This window comes from Emys orbicularis, chromosome 8 (genome assembly GCF_028017835.1).
Source record: "Emys orbicularis isolate rEmyOrb1 chromosome 8, rEmyOrb1.hap1, whole genome shotgun sequence".
In the NCBI taxonomy this organism is placed as follows: domain Eukaryota; kingdom Metazoa; phylum Chordata; order Testudines; family Emydidae; genus Emys; species Emys orbicularis.
Window position 1 is genome coordinate 101879141 of NC_088690.1, and position 23013 is coordinate 101902153.

At 38.8% G+C, this 23013-nt stretch overlaps 1 protein-coding gene across 1 annotated transcript in view; it reads left to right on the plus strand.

Moving 5' to 3' along the window:
* Positions 1 to 1181: 1181 nt before the first annotated feature.
* The window catches only part of SEC24A (SEC24 homolog A, COPII coat complex component), a 47269-nt gene continuing 25437 nt past the window's right edge, over positions 1182 to 23013 (plus strand). Inside the window, exons 1-10 of the mRNA XM_065409134.1 lie at positions 1182 to 1270; positions 7220 to 7744; positions 11207 to 11383; positions 15442 to 15519; positions 15869 to 16035; positions 17014 to 17186; positions 18923 to 19025; positions 19996 to 20122; positions 20526 to 20635; positions 22117 to 22229. Coding sequence (XP_065265206.1) covers positions 1192 to 1270; positions 7220 to 7744; positions 11207 to 11383; positions 15442 to 15519; positions 15869 to 16035; positions 17014 to 17186; positions 18923 to 19025; positions 19996 to 20122; positions 20526 to 20635; positions 22117 to 22229 — 1652 coding nt within the window. The 5' untranslated portion in view covers positions 1182 to 1191. The remainder of the gene's footprint in view (positions 1271 to 7219; positions 7745 to 11206; positions 11384 to 15441; positions 15520 to 15868; positions 16036 to 17013; positions 17187 to 18922; positions 19026 to 19995; positions 20123 to 20525; positions 20636 to 22116; positions 22230 to 23013) is intronic.

Sequence of the window (23013 nt, forward strand, 5' to 3'; positions counted from 1 at the left end):
TTATATCAGGCTGTTATGCCCAGGCCCTAAACCCCAATCCAGCAAGGAACTCCATGCAGTTGGACCCCTGCTCCTGTTTGGAGCCCTCTTGAGATCCACTTGCGTGCTGCTCCTTGCAGGATCGGGACTCTGCTTTACAAACTTTCTCAAGAATCTTGCCTCCCCTACACCCCAGGATTCTAATAGGTAGGTGGTGGTGTTCTTCCTTCTGAGTTAGAATTGCTGCCATAGGTGCTGGAAGCAGAGGTGTGGAGGGTGCTGCAGCACCCGATGGCTTGAAGGGATTTCCATTATATAGAGTTTGGTTCAATGGTTCTGAGCATCCCGACTATAAAAATTGTTCCAGCACCCCTGATTCCTGCACCAAAATTTATGGCATTTATGTTGTGGGAATTTAAGTGGAATCTTTTTGCATGTAAAACAGAAGCGGTCTCGTGTTTCTGATAAACCCTGGGTCACTTTGCAGAAGAGAAGAAGTTCCTGTTGATGTCACCGAGAGTTTTGCCATTGACTTCAACCTGAACAGGATCACGCACAAGAGAACTCTGCTGTCATGTTAGAGTCATTACATTCTGCATCCCTAATATTCCTTCCTCTTCACCCCTTTTCCCAGCCCCGTTTCAGCTGGATGCCCTCTTTTTCTCGCCTAAACTATTGTGCAGTACGTCGTCTGCCTGGCTACTGTGCTTGAGGATTTTTCAAGAAAAAATGATACTGTATAGGTGCTCAAACAGGGGTGGACGGGTAGCATTATATTACTGTAAGCTATTGTTATTAATGACATGAAATAAATTGGTTTAGAAATGAAAAGCTATAATTAACTACTCAGTGGGAGACAAAATAAACCCAAACTCTAATACCGGCGTGGACTATTCCATGTAATGAGGGATACAGGAATCGTGCTACGCTACAGCTGTCCAAAGAACGATCACGTCCATCCAGTACAGTACCAGCAAAGCAGGGGAGCGAACGCCCCCTCTGAAACCCCACCCACTTCAGACTCCGCCTCATCCATGCTCTGGCCACGCCTACTGCCGCAGAACGCTTGGTCCCGGAAATGCCACGTGTACGGAGTGCGCCTGCGCGGCGTAGCCGTCGGTGCTTCCGGTGTGTGGTTCCCTCCCTCCATCCTCCCCCCAGGCTCGGAGCTGGGGCCGGGCGAACACAGGCAGAGTTGCGTCCGCTGCCGCCATGGCCCAGCCCGGGAGACCCCCCGCCGCCTCCGGGCACAGCAGCCAGAACGGGGCTGGAGGGGAACGCTACAGCAACGGTGAGGCCAGGCCGCCCGGGACCGAGGGTCCGGCCGCTCCCTGCCTCGAGGCTGAGGGGAAGCTCGGCCGCTCCCCGGGGGAGGGCGAGGAGAATCCGTGCAATTCCCCGAGCGAGGGCAGGCCGGAGACCCAGCCTGGGGCCTGCGGCGCCTTACGGGGAGCACGGTCCCTAGCGGAGCCTCCGTGCCCGGCCCTTTGTCCGGGGATCCCCCAGAGAGCAGGCCCCGGGCGGTGGGTGGGCTCCTGGGGCCCGGCGGGGGCACTCACTGATCCTCCCCAGCTCCCTTCTCGCCGCCCCACCGGCACACTGAGGGGTCGGGCAGCCGTGTTGGGGGGATGGTCGGCCACGAGGGTCTCCAGTGGGCGAGGCCTGCGTTTTCCCGGGATTTAGTTTGCCCCTGAGACCTCTGCGCTCCCCCACACTGGCCCCGTGGTGGGGCCGAGCGGGCACAGCTCCCCTGGGCGGGCAGTCAGAGGGCCAGGGCTCACGGGACGCCAGCTTGTGCTCAGTTTCAGGGTTTGAGTAGTGGGGGGGGGGGGGGTGTGCCACGTAGGACGTGGGTCATCATTTTGGATCACTTACGTTGTGCTCATCACTCCAGTATCGGAATACCCATCCCAAACTGGGTGAGTGGGGAAGGGCATGAGCCGTGTCCCCACAGATACACCCAGTGACAGGTTTCTGTGGGGAACTAACACAAACCAGTTAAAAAAAACCAAACCCATGGGGAAGGAATGGTTCCTGTCTGTGAGGTTGTACGTGTGTGGATGGGCATTACTGAGAAAACATTTTCCAAGTACCTTCCTTGTGGAATTTTGAGCAAATCATATTCAAATTGGCTACTAGTTTCATCACTAGAATACACACGGGATGTTTGTTAACCTGTTTTGCTTTATTCTGATTTAGCAACAAGCCATAAAACAGTGATTCTCAAGCTTTCGTACTGGGGACCCCTTTCACATGGCAAGTCTCTGAGTGCGACCCCCCTTATAAATTAAAAACACTTTTTTATATATTTAACACTGTTATAAATGCTGGAGGCAAAGCGAGGTTTGAGGTGGGGGTTGACAGCTCGTGACTGCCCACATAATAACCTCATGACCTCCTGACCCCCAGTTTGAGAACCCCTGCCATAAAAAGTGGCCAGATCTTGAGTTAAAAGATGTTTGGTAGCAACATTAAAGATTTCAGTATCTGATTGCAAACAGCTTTGCACATACCGTTTCTCTTTATGTCCATCAGTAAGGTTATAGAGGAAAATAAGTTGGACTTTTAAGAAGGGGATGGGTTATTTTTAACAATAATATCAGGAGAGGACATAACCTGATCCCTATGAGGGGATGGCGTTCTCACTCTCACAAACCCCAATGCACATACAGTAGGTGGTCATGAGGCTTTGTTCTCTGGAAACATTAGGTGATGGCACAGATGGGGAACTACATGAGATAATGAGCCAATGGACTGTATTTGCCGTAATAGAATAGTATGTCTATAAAAATCAGTCTGTTTTAGCCCATTATTTGGTAAATAAGTTGTCATCCTCTGCTCACATTATAGTGAGAGAGAAGTTTTAATAATGTGTGTATGGTCCTCAGACTGCTACAGGATGCACATTGTTTTCTTTTCTTTTTTTAGGAAAAAAAGCCCTATTTTGTAAAATAAAGTTGAGTGAGTGAGTGAAAGTTTTATTTTATAGTATATCTCACCAATTATAGATTGCATTCAACTTTCTAAATTCAGAAGTCATTCATAATCTGAGCGTCTGTGACCTTTTGTAATGTAGTGTACATGTGGCACCACGGTTATCACTTGCAGTGGGAGGATCCTGTAACTTTAGAGTAAAACACATAATGTAATTTTACTTTGCAGTTTATGCAAAAACAGTGTTCTCCCATTCAATAAATTGTATAATCTGAGAGCTCTTTGGTTTTAATTTTTTGTAACCACTGATTTAGTTAATATTGCCTGGAGTAGGAATGGACTGGAGTTATCAGAGATGAGCCACTGACACCAAGGAAGAGAGAAGTTTTTAGCCAGCATTAATGGCTTATCTCCCCAACTCTCTTTTCCTTGGCTCTTCAGGCATTGTAGCTCATCAGTCTGTGCTTCTGGTTGCAAGCTGGACTCCCATGGAAATAAGCAGAACATAAGCAGTGTAATCCAATTAGGTCTTTCTGATGGAGAAAGCTGGAGAGGAAAAGGCAGGTCCCATCAGGGCAAAGAGATGAAAAATAAAATAAGTACCTGGCTGCAGCAAAATGGCAAATTCAGAGGCATCTTGTAAACAGGCCATGTTATACAGTTACAGAATGGAGTCTGTTGGGCTCTGATTATGATGAATGGGGGTGGTTCATATCCCTTAAAGCTCTTGTTTCAGATTTTCTACACACTTGGGCAGATTTTACTGCATTGGTTTACACTGGATGTGGGTGAACTTTTTCAGACAAATAGCATATTTGACCAAAAGTGCAGTTTCAGATGTATCAAAAGTATTCATGAATTTGTGTCGAGTTCATCAAATAGTTTTGAGGAAGCTGAAAAAGTCAAAACAAAGTATTTTGACCTGAAATGTTTTGTTTAACTTTCAGGCATTTTGATGAAAGCTAAAGAAAAGAGGAGTAAATTCACAACATGGCTGGAGGACGTGGTGAATTTGTCTCTTTTATAGGCGTTAGCCCAGTGATTGGGGTACTTAACTGGTATGTGGGAGACCTGGGTTGAATTCCCCCCTCTGTCTGCCTGCTGAGGAGAAGGATTTTGAACCAGAGTCCACTACATTGCAGAACAGTACCCTAGCCACGGGGATATTCTGGTGTGTAGTGCTTTCTCAGTCTTTCTTCTTGATGTTGTTCCACTTTTATAAACAGTGATTGGAGCAGGGACTGCAATTTGGGTCTCCCATCTCCCAGGTGAGTGCCCTAATTCCACGTCGGTAGAGTCACTCTTTCCTTGGTCCAATGATTATTTACAAATAAGAGAGTCTCTTTTGTGCTTGCAAGTAAAGTTACTATACAACTATTTACATTTTTAATATTCATAAAACCTTACATTTGCTATATTTACAATATATCAATATCTTTGGAGCCAGTCAATTCAATGACAAAACAAGAATGTACGAAGCACAATCCAACTATATATATTAAATCCGTATCTCTTTGTAAGCAACTCTCTACTTTGATTGGTTAACTTAAAATAACACACTGGCATTTACTTTTTTCAGTGCACAAGTATTGTTCAAACGGTCTCCAGAGATAAAATGTCTTTACGTTTGTTTGTAGATGACAGTGAAAAATATCATCTTGAGGATTTCATTGAAAATTGGACTGGCAAAAGTAATATTGAGTTGTATTCTTCTGACACTATACTTTCCTTTTCATAGATTTTTAACCTAATCTTCATCTCCTTCCCACCCCCCAACAAACTTCTCAACAGACTTTTTTTCAAGGTGTTATCTTAATTATAACTTTCTCTTAAAATACAGTAGTACATTAAACAAAAACAGTTCACTGTCGTGTTTCTAGCTACTGTATCAACAGAGTTAAGAAGATTTGGTGACATCTGATTCTTATCAGGGAATCTGAATACTGTATTTTTGTTTGAAAAGCAGGTGTTCAGTGATCCAGGAATGATTCTCATGCAACTGTTCTATATATATTATGTATTGTAAATGTTGATCTTATCACTGAAGTCATGGGAGAACTGAGGATATTTTAGTTATCTGTGTATAATGAAGGGACAGAAGTTAGAGGTTCTCCTTCAGAGACAGAAGTGAGGACGCATTGAGCAAAATAATCGATATATTCCCTTCTTAAGATCTGTCTTGAAGACTGAAACCGTGAGATTCCAGTTAATACAATTTGACCTAAACAGCTTGAAACACCTTTTCTTGCAAACCTCAGATAACCAATATGACTGTTTCCTTATTTTTTAATACAGTATAACAGTTAAAATACTGTGTTAACTTTAAGGTTGCTACTGTGTATGCACATCAAGGACTGCTTGCTTAAAAACCTAAGCATTTAAAGCAAAGATATCTTTTATAGTCACTTAAATGGGCATGCAAAAATCACATAACATTTTTATAAACTTGAGGTAATGGAATGGGAAGTCATTCAGAAAGACACAGCTTGACTACGAATAGCCAAAAACAGTTCAAGAGAGAACTTGTGACAGAAAAATAGTTGTATCCCAGTTGACATTACAATAGGCAGCGTATTTAGATCACCCAAAAACATGTCACTTGGAGATATATACTGCCTCCCTTCAGGGTGGGGATGTGTGTCTAGTGGATAACATATGGTGTGTACAACTTAGAACTGTGGTCTTCAGTTCTGAAAGCTTGAAAAAAAATGGTTCCGATTCGGAATGAAAACTTGAAATTTCCTGTGGAAAGCAAATTCCGAAAGATTTCATTTCACAAAAATCAAACATTTATCAGCTGGCTGCCACCTGCAGCTTGAGGTCCTTAGTTCTGGGACAGTCTGATGGTGGTGCTGCCCTGGAATGGTGAACCCTGGATGCCCAAGGCTCCTCAGCAGCCCGCCAGGATAGCTGGCAGGAAACCAGGAGGGTTTACAGTGTGAACTTGCCTGTGTTTCTGTGGAAGAGTTGGTTTCTGTGAAACATTTTGTTTTTGACAAAATAGTATTTTCCAATAAAAACCCATTTTGTTAAAAAAAATTCCCCACCAGCTATAGTCCCAACATTGTGAAAATAAATAATGTAGTACTATTTTCCCTTATTGTATCTAGTTGTCATCTTTAAAATATGGAAAATGAATGATGTCCTAAGAATGTAAATCATTCTCAAAATGGCTAATGGTTTCATAAACTGCTTGCTTCTAAATATCTTCTCCAAATGAATTCAGTTTAGTTCAGCTATACCAGCCAGCAAAAATCTAAAAAGCAGATTAAATGCATAGGCTACCTTTTTTTTACTTCACTGGGCAAAATTTCTGAGATTTTGATGGCAGAATTGACCTCTGTGCCATGATCCTGACAGAGATGCTTTAAAAAAAGTATTAAGGAAAATGTAGCTGCTAATTGGTGTAAACAGCAGCTTTTAAAAAGCATTTTCACTCTTGGTCGCTTCAGCATGTATACTCTGTTTGCCACCCTTCATGTGTGCACAACAGTTACTTGGGGAATCAACACAAATGCCCACTGCCATGTTAGTATGATCATACCAATATATGATTTTTCCCCTCAAACACATTTGGCTTAGCTGATTGTCACTTGGCTTTAAATGGGCAATAGAAAATAACTTTTCTATTAACTGGCTTCCAGAACTTGCATTTTCCAAAGTAAATGCTACATGAATAATATGGGGATGAGTTTTTCCTCTTACTAAAACTGACCACTAGACGTTTTCATTCTCAAGCTTGTGGGAAATATCAGTCATGGTTTATTACCTTAAGAACTATGCTGATATATCCACTAACTTGTATGTTCCCCAGTAAATTAACAGTAGGGTCAATCATCATGTTGAAAGGAATATTTCTAAATTGTTTCAAACTCCAAGCATATTTTCCCTGTCTGCCATCTACATTTAATTGCCTCATTCTGGTTTACCAGCCAGTTGCATGCGAGAGCATCACAGTTATGTTTGATTTGCTTTTATTGAAGGTCTAGCTTCTGGATGTTCACGTGCAAACATCAGCCACAGATGATGGCCCATGTTCAAACCTGAAACTTTTAGAGAATACCAGGGTTCTACTAGGTTGTCAGAAAAATAATTAAACAAAGGTCTAGTGTATTAAGAGCAATTAATTATGAAGTTCATGTGTCTTATACTGCTCTCCTTATTCCTGGCTTGTTACTAAAAAGCACTTCATTACTAAGGGACTAGTGGTAAATTCCCAGGGGCTGTAAATAAGTGATATGTTATTGGGAAGCTGGAAATTTCTTCTTGGGTACAACATTGACTCTTTGAAGGTTTTTTCTTGTAGGTCCTGTGCAAAACTCACTGATGCATTCATCACAAATGTTAGATGGCCAAGGATTCAGCTCTACAGTTCCAGGATTATACTCGCATCAGATACCAACAAAGGTTCCTGTACATCCATCTTCTGGACAATATAACTTTGGTGGTTCTCAGAATGTTTCTCCATTAAGTAATCAGGGATCTGGGCAGACTCTTAATAGACCACCTGTGGGACCTATTTCTATGGCACCTTTGCAACATGCAAGTTCTGTTCCCCAGATGCTCCCTCCATCACAAAACTCTGCTGCTATACCATCATCTTCTAGTAGCTTCGTTCCTGGAGCTTATCCCCCAGCACTTTCAAACTGGCAGTATGGTCAGACTCCTATGAGTCAGCCAACTGGGTCTCAAACAAACCATTTTGCTCATGTAGCAGGAACATTATCAACCCAGCCATTATCATCATCAGGGAGCATAAATCCTGCAACAAGCTATCAGTATACTGTTTCCCCTGGAGGTCCTCCACTTCAAAACAACTACATGAAACCAGGTAAGAAAGATAAACATAAGGACTCTTGTACAGTGGCATATGTTTGGACTGAATTATACATCTAGTTGCAAAAGTTGATTCTCACTTTAGCTGTTGTGGTTAAAAATAAATAAAGATCTGATTCTGCAGTGACTCCTAATGGTTGTGGAACTGCATTGTTGAGCTAGATGCTCTGATGAAATGCAGTTAGAACTACTTGGAGAACTTCCATTCACTTCAAAGAAAGTTCCATGTAGGGAGCAGGCTCTTAATTTTGTGTTTTGGAGAATGCTGCAACAGGCATTTGCTGGGAATTGGCCTTTCTCACTCATTGTCTTGTTTAAATTTATGTTTAATACTGCTTATTTAGGTCAAATGTTTGCATGTCTTAATGCTTTCTAGGGGTTCTTTCTCACAGCTCTGAACCTAGAGGTTCTTTTCTCCCCACCACTTAGCACCTCTTTGTGGTAGCTACCTGCCTTTTAAAAAAGGAAGAGAAGGACTAGAAATATAGAGAACGGAGCATTGGCAAAAATATATATTATATTTGTGTGTCGGGAAACAGGTATACAGTACAGAGGTTGGGTAAGCATACATGGTACCTATATGCCTTTTCGTGCTCTTCTGAATGATGCCTATTTGGACATTTGCACACTTGGATCAAATCTTGGGCTCTTGCGATTTTCTGTCAGTAGGGGTGTGTGTGCAAGTTGAAGTTTTTTTTAGGATTCCTGTTAATCATTTAATGCTGGCAGTTCTCAGCATGGCCTTTGTTGGAAAGTTGCAACTTATTATGCATATTATTAGGGGGAGGGATAGCTCAGTGGTCTGAGCATTGACCTGCTAAACCCAGGGTTGTGAGTTCAGTCCTTGAGGGGGCCACTTAGGGATCTGGGGCAAAATCAGTACTTAGTCCTGCTAGTGAAGGCAGGGGGCTGGACTGAGTCATACAACAGTCATTCTTAAATACAGAAGCCTGGTATGTATGTGTGTTTGAAAGGAGAAGCTGGGAGAAAGCAGTGATGCTACAGTTCAGTTGCTTACTTCACTCTAGACAAGGATGATTTGTTCGGGAAAACACAACCAGGCACACAGACTTCATTGAGCACAGCACAGATATCAAAACATACATTAGCAAATAAAATCTCACTAATGCTTCTCTCTTCCCTGGTAATATGCACCAGCCAGTCTCCGACCTCATCACTGGCTTCTGTTAGTGGTAAACATTTAACATTTTGTGGTCATATTTTCTTAAATGCATGAATTTGTAACAAGCTAGATTGGTTTCTTCAGCATCGTTCACTAAAGCAAGCCAAGTATCTGGAATAGTAGGCCTCAACATTTTATGGGAAGTAAGAAAACATGAATAAAGTGATATGCATATTATTGTTAAATGGAAAGCTTAGTATACTTCTTGATAGAAAGCTTCCTTACTCTAAATTTCTAGTTTTCACTCCATCCCAAGTTGTTTGTCTCTAGAAAGTTTCTGAGAAGAGAAGTGTGAAATGGGCTATAAAAGTGATAGAGCAGCACATTATTAGACATATCAGCTCTTTTTTTTTTTTGTGCCCTATGATATGCAGGTGACAAAAAATTTGCATAACACTAACTGCTGACTTTAACCATTTTGGAAACACAATACAGATGCAAACCACTTGTACAGTTTCAGTTCACTACAGTTTTATCATCCGGTTTCTACTATCCAATTCACATCCAGCAGTTCCTTTTCTAATTATTCTTCTACTGAGCACATGTTCCTGTTAATGGGAGTAGTGTGCTATCCTTCTATAAAATTTATTGCAAATCAAAGCAACTGGAATGCTAAAGTAAATATTTTCTTTGTGGATGACTTTTAAACTCATGTTGACTGATGTGTCAATGTTAATCATGCACATTAAAAGGAAACTAATTGCACAGTGGCTTTCAAACTGTGATCCGCGAGCCATTAATGTCCATGAAGATACCCCTTGTAGTCACAGGTGGAGGGAAATTAAGAAGTAGATTGTTGGGAGAAAAGGCAGACCTTGTGAGACTGGTTTTTCAGAATGGTCTTCAGAATAAAAATGAAGGGCTGTAATAGCAGGACTCTCATAGCCATAATGCAATAAAAATTTTTCCTGAACTAAATCGGTTGTAGTTGTTTGTAGAATTAGTGACATGTATTGTCTTTAAAATTAGATTGCATAACGTAGCTTATTGGCCAGATGCTTCTTGTATTTAGTGGGAGCAAAGGTTTCTGCTAATGTTGGTAATGTACCTTGCCCGAAGCTATCTGTGTTGGCAAAGTCTCAGGTAAAGGAACAAAATGGAAGTAACCGTGATAAAGATATACTTTTGTTTGATGTCACCACTACAGATACACCTGGAATATTGAATGTTGTTTCATAAGTAATCAAGCAGATAATTTTTTAAATGATCAGTTAAGTTTGTGTAGTTTGGTCTGACAACTTACCTTATGGCTAAATAATCAGTGAACTATAGAAATACTTCTAATATATTTTAATGTGTGGCCACATGCTGCCCATCCTGGTGAAGACCTGATGTACTGACAAAAGTTGGTGTTTGATCCTTGGAGAAGATATTAACTATTTCAAATTTAGTTAATGCCTGATAGTGCACCTGGTGCTTTTAGAGAAGAGTAGACCTACCACCCTCTGAAATGGAAAAAGGTGCTCCTAGGACAACTCTTAAGCATAAAGTAAGAAATTAAGGTCGGGATGGCAATTAAATAAGTAATTATCTTTAAATTATCCATGAATGTCCAGGAAGGGGAAAATCTTCCATTGGCTAAGGGAGGGAGAAAGTTACAGAAAAATGGTGTGGTCTTAGAACTTTTGTACATTTCTCTAACCTAGGAAGATAAACACTTGATGTGACCTTTTCAATATATAGATGCTAATAAATCTTTGTGTAGTATCCTTGACCTAGAGTATTTAGTTTCAAAACAAAAATCCCTTGCATTGCAGAAGTATACTTGGGCTGTGTCTCATTACTGCAGTATTCTCGGTGTAAAATCTTTTTTGACAAGTAATTAAAAAATCTAGAAAATACGTATTTCTAACAATGACAACTTAGCATCAAATCATATAGGTGGCAGATGGACATCCTGTCAAGGGAAATTTGTTTAAAAAAAAAAGTATGAATTTATAGGATCATCAGATGCATAGTATTGACATAGGCTGGCATTTTCAAAGGCAACTCTTGTGGTTAATGTGCCTTTGAAAATTTCACCATAATGGTTATTAATCGTCAAAACAGGTAGTGACATAGATCATGGAGCTACAGAAGTCCCAGTACTTAAAGATGAGAAGAAAAACTGGCTAAGAGCTGTTAAACTTCATGTGCTTCTTTTGGGGTTTCTGTAACTTGTGCTGCTCTTTCCACTGAATAAATAAGATTAATATTCAGATTGACCTGTATGTAAGTAACCATCTGTGACTCTTCAGTTGGTTTAAAGCTCTTGAAAATGAATTATCTCTACAGGCTCTGTTCCTCCACCAGTAAATCGGCCTTTAGCTTCAGCATTCCCTCCTGCTAGACCTCCTCTAGGACCGCCTCCGGCTGGAGGTCCACCTTTAGTGAGGCCATCAGCAACCCCAGTAGGACCGCCTAACAGCTCTCTACCCCAACCTCTGCTAAATTCAGCTACAAACCAAGAAGGTAAGGGATTGATCAGTTCTATTTATTTGGTATTTCCATATCAATATAGGTAATTGTAAATACAGAAATTAAAGTCACTCAAAATGACTTAGTGAACAGAAACTTTTGGCTGCTGGGAAACTCTTTCCCATGATTTCACTGAAGTAACTATGCTTCAGAACTCTTCCATTTTTTTTGATATCTGAATGTTTTCATCACCAGTACTTCCAAATGACTGTGTTAGAGGATCTTTTTTCTTAAACTTAACTTAGAGGTAGTTCAAATATGAAATGTTTCCCAAATATCAGTTTCTGATACTATATTTTCAGAAGAACAAATTTATTTCATGTGTGTTGAATGTGTTGCAATGTGTCTGTGAAAAAACTGTACTAATTAATGCACTGATTTTATTGCATTGTCATAAGTTGAGAATTTGACATCAGTGTAGCATAGTTTCCTCACAGTTTCAAGGTAAAACTGATGGGAGAAAGATGGTATATTATTTCCCATTGACAGATGCAGAAGAGAAGTAAAAAACGGAGGGTTCAAAATAGATATCTGTGAGTGATACGTGTGTGATGTTATGCCCTTGGTTTTTATATTCACTTTTGTACTTAGGAGGGATTTTTCTTTTCTCATTGTTTCAAAACTGTGTGGGAAATTTAAATCTCTCTACCACCAATCCTGCAGCAACTACGGAGGATTAAAATATGTTATTCCTGCATGGAGTTCTTCCCTTTATCCAGTAGGATCAAAATAGGAGTTAGCATCATTTGAATCCTGGTATCATTGCTCCTGGAGCAATTTTATAAAATGTGAGCTCTGCAATGCTGTGTCAGATGTAAGTGCTGTACGTTATATTTAACTTTTTGTAGTGAAACTTTGAATCATACTTACTGTGTGCTTTCTTTGCAGTATGTTAAGGTATTTGGAGAGTGACACCTGCTCTTAATAAATGCCCTACACAGTACCAGCTGTCCAGGACTATCAATAATCTAAGAAAAAATATGGCAGTCATGAGGTTTACTCCTATGGCTGCCGCACAAGTATGCCATTGTGTTTAAGCACTCATCACTGCTTTGTACCAAACCAGGGTGGATTTGATTTAAATCACTAGTCAGGAAGACTAGATTTAATCATGCATTTCTACATAAAAGTGCATTCTTCTTGGTTGTTATAACCTTAATACATATTCTTCACAACTCAGAGATAGATGTAGGTTTCATTTTTAGAAGGTACACACTATACATTTTTAAAGTGATTTATTTTGAAAACTTTTCAGATTAGTTTTACAGCTATATCAGAAAATGAATGATTGTTTGGTTAATTCATTTACCAAAGGTAATTTAAGCAGATATTTATGAAGTCATTGGGAGGTGAAGTATCTCCAGTTTAACAGGTTAATCATTAATATTTGGAGGATTTTCTTGCCATGCTGTATTAAGAGGAGAACATCACCAGACAGACATTTAAATTGTTTTATTTAACTAAAACGACGACGTTGTGTATTTCTGGATTTATTTCTTCAACAGCAAACATATAATATTTTAATAAAACAAGCATATGAATTTTTGAATTTAGTTAAACATTCAAGTTTTTCTTTGTTGCACTGTTTGCATTTTGCACGCATGACTGTCTTACCTACAGGTAGAGGAACTTCATTAAAATATTCCCAAACTGGGTTTCTTTTATGGCCTGCTGCCATTATAGGTTTTCCCTTCTAGTGAGAGAATGGTATGGTAGATCTCAAATCAATGAAGGCTGCACTCAGAAAGACCTCAAGACTTCTGGAATATGCTGCTCGAACAGTTTCACTTTTGTTTCTACTGCCTGTCCCTCCCTTCTCACATTTATCTCCAGACTTCTTCTCCTTGTCCAGATCTATTCTGCCCCCAACAATCTTCTATTTATTGAACTTTTTGAAACTTTGCACTTTTAAAGAGAGGTAAGGGATTGACTCTGTACACAAATTTGCAGAGGGGCAATAGGGTTGAGGTCTGTTATTTCTCATCTCTATATATTATTTATTTTAAAACATTTTTGCTGTTAACAAGCATGTTATATCTGGAGACACAAATCCACAGTTTGAGAACTGCAAAACTAAGCATCTCTGATGGTATCTTCTAGACTGAGCTCTGAGTCCCATTGGGTAGATAGAAAGATTAATCTAAATAATCTATACAGAAGCCCCTGGAATCCCATAAAATTGGTTCCCTAATCCATGAACTACTGGAACTCATTTACAAAACTTTTCTTAAATATTACATGAGTAGTCTTCATACTATAGAATTAGAATTTATAATCCCTATTCCGTGATGAGATATCTTTGAGGTATAATGTATCTTAATTAAAACTATCTTTAGATGGGCTTTTTCCTCAAAGTACTTTATAAAAAAAAAATCGATTTTTATCCACCCTGTACCAAACCACCTTGTAGTGTTTCACAGTTAGTGTTCATCTTAGACAGGGTCATATAGTAATTGGCACTGCTTTTTTTTTTTTTTTTAAATCTAGTAGTGTGGGATATCAAGTCAAAATTGTTCTTGGTTTCCCCCATGCAGTAAAATTGATAACTGCTTTCTCCTATGGTAGCTTGGTGAAATTGTAGTATGAAGACACATTTTAAAAGGAAACCTGCATGGACAATGAAGACTATTTTTTATCATTTTTGAGCATATGAAATTTACTGGAAATTGCATTGGTTAGCAAACTGGTATTTTTTTCCACATTTAATAAAAAGCCATGTAACACATTCTTTCTAGATAAGTTAGAATTTTTAACAGACTATGAAGCGGCTTATTTACTTCTGGGTAGCAAGTCTCTTTAATTTGGGTTACTGTTTGGATATGGGTTGGGTATATTTTTCCTTTTACTAACCCAAATAACCCCTTTATGTATTAGTTGATGGTTCCCAGTAGCCCTTCATTAATAATTCCCTTCCTTTTTTTGCCACTTTACAATTCTTTTGGTTCTTTACCACAGTTTACTCTTGATTGGGTGTGTGACTTCCAGAAGCTGCTATTGATAGAATCAGTAGATGGAGCAGGATGGGTGCTCTTAAGAGAAGAGTGTTTGGTTTCTTCTTCTTTTAGCAGACATAAGTAATCATTTAAGGGTGGAATTTTCAAAAATACATAAGGGAATTGAGCATCTGAATCCCTGAGGTGCTTTTGAAAATCACTTTTCCAACATGTGCAACCAGGGGAGGAATTTGGCATTTTGCTACACTGCAAATCAAGTTGGACTCTTTGCAAAGCCTGTTATCTAGCCTAACTAAAAATTACATCTCTGGTAAAGTAGTTCATTCAACTGATAAATAACTTTTTTGAAGGGTTGATGACATTTAATGTGCTCGGCGCAAGCAGAGTCAGCAGGGGGAGCACAAGTAAGCTGTATTCCTATATCTCTAGTTAATCACTGGTGCACAAGCAAAGTAAGCGCAAAATCATGCTAACCTCGAGCTTCATCCAAAATGTGGGAACACTTTATTTTGATAAATTGAAAAGGGATTATTAACATGTATGTTTTACCACAGATACTGAATATAGTGGAAGGTTTTTAAAAGTAACTATACCTAAGCCTACGGATTTAGTCACAGGTATTTTTAGTAAACGCCATGGACAGGTTGCAGGCAACAAACAAAAATTCATGTCCTGTAACCTGTCCATGACTTATACTAAAAATACCTATGATTAAATCTTGGGGGAGGGTGCTGGAGGAGCGTTGGGGTGGGGGTGCTAGTTGGGGGGATGCCCTTGGCCAGTGGCACCAGCTACCCGGGGCCAGCGGCCAGCCAGGGACTGCTGCCGCGGACCATGGTTGCTCCAGCTGGCCGGGGACCGCTGCCGTTGACCACAGTTGCTCCGGCCAGCCAGGGACCACTGCCCGGGGTCTTTTTCCATTAGGTGATCCTTTTTCGCTTCATGTTTTAGAATCAAGCATTAGGATTTTTACACTGAAATGTTCTCCAGCTTGTCACTATCATATTAAATCAATTGCTGATATTAAACTTCCAATGAGGAAAAGCAGCTCGGTTTCAGAATTTAAGCCTTCGTTTCTTAATGGGTTGTTTTTAGCAGGTGATGCAACAGCCGCTGCCAGTGATGGATCTTTGGTCCAAAACAGTTACGATGCAATAGAAGGAGGAGGCTTCATGGGTAGGACATTCTTATTAAACACTTTTAATTTTGAGGAACTTGATTTTTAAAGCCATTTCAGGTGGGAGGTGGTGGGGTGTCATTCTAACAAATGTATACTTTGCTCAGTGTAAGTTTATCTCAAGGAAATTGACTTTAGTGTTTGAAGCTTTGTTTTAACATTTTATCATGCTTATCCATGTAAGTGTTTTTTAAACAACAATCCAGCCAAAACCTTTCAGTAAGTGCCTGGCCAGAATGTCAACATAATAGCATGATATCAATGGAAGTGCTATTTTTTTGTGTATTAACCTAGCTGCATTTCTTGGATAACTTATTTGAATATGTAAATCCTCTTTGTCCACTCTAGCAACCACGTATCCATCTCCTGCTCCCCAGAATCTTAAAATGGGTAGAAATGTTGGGTATTCTTATCCCACCTTACCACCAGGCTACCAGAATTCATCTTCACCTGGAGCACCAGGAATGCAGTCCTCACCCCTGCAATATCCAGCTGGACCACAACCATTTCCTCAGGTAAACATTGATTTTTGTCTATCACTAAAGCTTCAGTCCTGTAAACTGCTTGGCTCACTTTACCTATTTTAGAATGCAGTACACAGATTTGTCCCTGTTTAAAATAATAGACTGAACATTATTAAACATGGAATTCTTCATCAAATTTTGTATTAGATGTATTCAAATAAGTTTTCTTGCCAAGACCGCTTGTACTGTGCAACGTGTTCGACCTAAATTATGCAGCAAGGGTCCCCTGATTTATGTGGCATGGCTACATTAAATTATGCAGCATTATACTGCAGTGTTAATCACCACATAACTTGATAGGCTGAGAGACAGTGGTAGAAGGGCTGAAGCACTGTCAGTGGGGCTTGGAGGATGTGGTTGCCAGGATTCCTAGACTCTCAAAAGTACAGAGCTCCACAACACTGAGTCTTAGGAGTTATGCACCCAGGGAAGACATCTGCCCAGTAACTTCATGTTTGTGTGGTTTAGAAGAACAGAAAGGGCAAGTCTCCCCTTGCTCCATCCCAGATAATAATTGTGGATCTCATGCTGCTGCATGTACTCGCACTTGAGCTGGCCACACTGGTCCAGATCCTCAAAGGTATTTAGGCATCAAACTCCCTTTAAAATCAAATTGATGCAGCAAATGCATACATACGCAGATAAAATATGATTATTTCTGTGCCTGGATAATAGCATACACCAGGGTCCTGTTGACTGCCAAAAGAATTCAATAAACTCAGAAGTCTTAGAACAAGTACATGGTGGTACCTATCTTTGCTATAATACATAAACTGCTTGTTTCTTGGTAGTTGACAAGATTAAGTTAGTTTTGTTACTAGTGCCCGAATATATTGCAACAGAACACCAAATAATACTTGAACTACAAAATTCTGAAAGGGAAATAATTTGCTTCTTTTTTAAATTGATGTATCATCCAGATAAGGTCAATTAACTTCTTAATTTATTTATTTATTTTTTTTTACTTAGCCTGCCTTGGGCACTAATCACATAACTGGGTCTATGGGTGGCCTGAGTCTGCAACCAGAAGGATTAAGATCTATCAACCTTCTTCAAGAAAGAAATATTCTTCCTACAACACCTTTGCAGGCTCCTGTCCCAAACTTGCATGAAGAAATCCAGAAGCTCAACTGTAATCCAGAGTAAGGTTTCCCATTAGCTATAATTTATCAAAAGAAATGGAAATAAGAACTATTCCTCGGATTTAAAAAAGTCCTTAGGGTCTAAAAATCAACATATAAAATTCTTACATTCCTGAAATATTTGCTTAGTTTTTTGGATACTGCTAGTAATTGTTTGGAAAGCAGCTTCATTTTTATTAAAATAATGAAAGATGAAAAATGGCTTAATTTTTTTACTTTAAAAAAGATGAGTAAAGTACAGACCAGAGCGCAAACACTGCTCTGGACACATTCCAGGTATAAGCCAAATAGATTCATTCGTGTCTTAAACTATTCCTCATAATCTCTCTTCATAGTTTATACTTACTTCAGCAAAACTGCTGGTGTTCAGTTGATTAGAGGAGAGTGAAATGCAAGTCCATAGCAGCTTTTATTGCTGTCAGTCAGTTACCTCTCTCCCTCTCAAGTGAGAAGGAGGGTTCATATGTTCTCGCTGGAAAAATTCCTCTGGGAACATTGTAATGTCTTAGAAGTTTGTATGAAAGTATATTGTAGTTTATATAAGATAATATCAATTACTAAATCTTCTTCTAAACCCTGTTTTTAGAACACTTTTGGTAGACGATATCCCTCCTTTTGCCCTTGCTCTGTCAGAGACCTAAAAATAGGTTTGATGAGATTAGTTGGATAACTCCCATCAATGACCTCATCTCCTCTTATAAACAGGGGATTCCTTGAGTGTAATCCTTTTTTCCAGGATATAGATCTGGTTAGTTATCTAACCAGCTGAAATTATTTCTCCACTCACCTCAACATATATATCATATTTTGAGATAGTCATGCCTAACTCCATCATATCCATTAGACAAAGATCAGTGCTTTGAAGTACTTAGGATCTTCTGTTCTAAGGCTAATGACTAGGCCTTCTCCTGCTACAATATGTAACTAAAGTGCTTTTCATGATGCTATCTACAGCAATATAAACACAATAAATACAAAACTGTGTTTAAGCCATCTGATAAAATGAGTCTGCAGTGTGCATCTCCAGAGTGGATTGTGATCCACCTTGTGGGAACGTGGTCAAAGGCCTGGTACTTTCAAGGCACTTGGATAGGTGTGATAGAACCCAAGAGTTACAACCGGCAAGAAACAAAAGTCAAAAACAGAATGGATTCTGGGCAGTTGTAGAAGTAGAAATTAAGTCATTTAAATAAGGCAAAGCAAATAATAATAATAATAATAATCTTGAACGTACATTACATTTTGAACTCTGTGCCAGAGGTAACCAGTGAAAAGTTTTAAATAATGGAGTAAATGGTTGGCTAAACAGAAGGCTAGCAACGTAGTGTCTACTATAATCTAACTGAGAAAACCTTGGCAATATTATCAATTTACATATAACCAAAGATACCCTTTTGATGTCTATCTGAGAAGTCTAACTTGGGGTTAAGTAACCTGTATGTACGTGTTGTATTTGTTTGTAACAGAATGTGTTAGGGGCCAATATACTTATTCCACTCAACCAAATGTATACAATTTAGGAAAAACAAGGTACGTGTGATGGTTATGCCTTGGATTCAAACAGTTCAGGTTGAAGTTGCAGTGGATTTGGCATAAAGCTGGAGCGGGTATTCTGTCAGGAAATAGTAATTCACTGCTATCAACTGTGAAAAGAAAATATAAAAGATGCTATGTACTACTTAAATAACAATGTTATTCTCTGAAAGTCTGAAAATAACCCTTTATCTTTCATGTAGGTTGTTCCGATGTACCCTGACTAACATTCCTCAAACTCAGGCCTTATTGAATAAAGCCAAACTTCCTTTGGGGCTCCTGCTTCATCCTTTCAAAGACCTATCGGTATGATGAAATATTCAAAGCTTTAAATACTGTAGTGTCAGCTATACCTGTACTAGAGTTCAGTAACAGATAACTAACTCTATAAGAGGCAAATGTCTCAGATAACCTTGGGCCCAGGAAAAAAACCTCCCATAGAAAACTGTTTAGTCATCTTGCTTCTGCTCCATGAAAACCAGTGTCATCTTTTTAAATATCTGCCCCCACTGTTACAGTCCCTAGCCTCATCTTAAATGATTTTGGAAGGTGAGGTGCAGTACACCACTCAAACTATAATGAAGTGAGTTAATATATTTTAATATTGGTATAGCTTGTGTAGTTTTACCTTGTCACCTAATCACCAGCTGTAGCCATTGATTTCTTCCTATACTCCAGTTCCCTGAGCACTAACTCTTAACAAAGTCAAAAACTGAGACTCAGATGGCCTCAGACCTCCTTTAAGCCATGTATTACTTGGATTTAATCTGCTACTATTGCTGCTGTTCCAGATAAGTGTGTTTTTTTGGTGGTGGTGAAGTGATCACTAGAGTCATAAGGAAGGCAATGTGGATTCAATTACTATAAATTCATATGGGTCCCACAGCCTGTTACTTCCACAGTTGACTTCAATTTCTAACATACATCTTTATATAATGTCTGTTTCTGCAGTGCTGAGTTGGGGGAAAGTGTTCTGTCTTTTTAAAAATAAACTGAAAATACAAAATTAGACATGCGATTGAGAGGTTTATCATCTTTTTTGAAAAAGAAACATACACAGCTAAGTAGGTTAGAGCCTGAATTTAACCAGCCTTTCTAACAGTTAAAGTTTTGGGGGCACCATGTGGATTGGGGTATTTTCTTCCTCTATTCTGTTTAAGTGAGAGTTGCATTTAGGCTGGCTAACCTGAGAGCACAGAGAAGATAGTATTACTATTGTAGATATGTCATAAGCATCTTGCTTTGGGGTTTTAAAGCAGAAATTCCTCTTTTCCAGCAATTACCTGTGGTCACCTCCAGTACAATTGTGAGATGTCGTTCCTGCAGGACATATATTAACCCTTTTGTCAGCTTTCTAGACCAAAGGAGATGGAAGTGCAACTTGTGTTATAGAGTGAATGATGGTAGGTTTTAAACCAATGAGCCCACTTAAACATTCATGTCAACTTTTGAATTTGACTTCTACCAGTATTCCATCAATACATTTTTTTCCTGACATCTGAGGTCTGCTGCTATACGTCTGGTCCTTCCCAGACCAGCATTGTGTGATGTAGGGAGTCTTCCACTAATGGACCAAGATGTAATCACTAAAGAGCTTCATTGAGTTTGAAACAATCTCCGAATGTGAAATATTATTGTACTAACTTGCTGCCCTACTTAGTACCCCCTATATATTTCCTCTTACACAGTATCTCACTGCAGATACAGCATGGTTACTCAGACATGTCTGTGCTAAATCCTAGCGCAGTTAATATTAGTGTACGTTAGTGTGAATTGTAATAATATTATAATTTTCATTTTATGTAGTTCCTGAAGAATTCATGTACAATCCTGTGACAAGAGTATATGGAGAACCTCATAAAAGACCTGAAGTTCAAAATGCTACTATTGAGTTCATGGCTCCCTCCGAATACATGGTGAGGTTTTGTTTCTTCCTCTTAAACTTTTATATATTGCTTTAATGTCTAGGGGTTCCAATCAGAAAAGATCCCTATTTTTTTTTTAACCCTCATGGTGTCTGCATGTGTTCACACCCAGGGTTTCTTATACTAAAGTACTGCAACTTCAACACAATGTTTTCTTGACTTAATATCAAGAAAAATTGCACACAATCATTGCTTGCACTTCCGTTTTTGGTAGATGAGTAAAAGTCATTTGATTGTGCTCACCAACAGTATATCTGAGATTGATCAATTTTGTCGTCTTCTGCAGTTATAGCTGTAGGTGCCAGTGGTTCCTTTACCTTTACCAATACCTTTTGTGTATTGAACTTGAATTATGACAAGTTTTTGGACCTCACCCCTCTAATATAAAGAAATGGTTTTTGTCTCTCTCATACTCTCACAAAACCCAGATGTATTCAGGACCCCTAAGCTGAAAACCCCTGGCATAGGACGCCATGATCTAGTTTCTGTTAACATGCCTGGCGTGTTAAGGCAAAGAATCTTAAATAATATATATAAAAAATTGTGGTTCCATCTTCTAAATGTTAATCTTTATTTCTGGTTCATATTAGCTCTTAATATTGTAATGAAAAATATTGGAAAATTTTGTCATTATTGCGGCTTAAATTGTACTTAAGATGATATATTTGTACTAAAACCACTGGGTAATAGACCAAGAGTCCAGTCCTGCAACCTTTGCTCACCTGAGTTCTCCTATTGACTTCAGAGAGTGTTTGGATAAAGGTTGCAGAATCTGCTCCTTAAGCATTACCAGCTAAACTAAACTAATGGTGATGAAATGTATCATTGTGTCTGCACTTTTCTAAAGTAACTTGTGTGTCATCTAGATTGGAAAATACCAGTTCTGAGAACTTGGGGAAGACAGCTTGTTAAAGGGACAACATCAAATCAGATACATTGAAGTACAAATTAATTTGTTCAAAATACCTTAGGTTTTAAAAAATTAATACTTTAGAAAGCTAACATAGATATTCATATATTTTTTCCTTGCATTATCTCAACTTGGATTATAACTAGTCACTTCTGGATTACTATCAGACTCTCGTATGCTATCAGGATGCTCCACTGTTTGGGTTACAAATATTGCTGTGGAACGGTCAAAAAAAGTCCCTTGGTAATCTTTAAATTACATGGGAATATTCTTGTTGACTCTGGATTTTGTAAAATCTTATTTTTACAAACATCAGTTTCAGGCCAAATTTGATCTGACAGTTTTACTTCAGCAAGGACTAGAATTTATCCCATATGTTTTTCCTCTGTATTTCCTACTGTACTATCATTGCTTATTTGTCCGCTATTACACAAATGAGAGAGCTTTCTATTTTGGGGATGTTTTTCTGAGTGATGCAATGTAAACCTACAGTATAACCAATAAACTGAGACTGACAATTTCAATCACTGGACATTAAAAATCTCTTGGGGTTTTTTTTTAGCTACGTCCACCTCAACCTCCTGTGTATCTCTTTGTGTTTGATGTCTCCCACAATGCAATAGAAACAGGATACTTGAATACAGTCTGCAAGACCTTATTAGACAATCTTGACTTGTAAGTTTTGGTTCTCGTTTCAGAATTTAATCTTTTTTCCTTATATTTCCAGTATTTTCTTTGTGGAAATGTTTTTTGTGATCTGTGAAACTAGTTTAATGTTGTGTGAACAGGATTTTAATTTAGTCCATTTATGACCCAAAGAGGAAAATTTTCAAAGTACTGCATAGGAATTAGCCTTATATTCAGTTCTTATCAATTGTAGTTGCAATGATAAAACCCCTAATTTTAAAATGTAGCTGTCAGTCTGATTATACAACTTCTTGGTTTTGCTTTAATAATGCAAAAAATGCATAAGAATATCATAGGTTTGCTTTGAACAAAGATTTGGAACTATGGCTTTAGAAACAGTAATTCAGTGTGCACTCCTTGCAACAAATGCACATACATGTCTATAAAGCTTTGCATGAGACACAAGTTGGGTGAGGTAATATCTTTCATTGGACCAACTTCTGTTGGTGAGAGAGACAAGCTTTCAGGCTTACACAATGATCCTCCTCAGGTCTGGAAAATGTGTCTATACATACATGCACACAAAGTAACAGTTTGTAGCTACTCCCACTATGAACTTGTGTAATGCTTTACATCTTTTACTCCTGGGGGAATTCAGCGCCTTAAAATTAAAAATTACGTGCACAGTATTTTATAATTCTGCATATTTTATTTTTCAAAATAACACAATATAATCACACCAGTTTGAATTATTTTTGTTGATTTATTTCAAAATACCTGTCAGCTAGTATGTCTGTAACAATACAGACAACAAAAATGATTCAGGAAATGT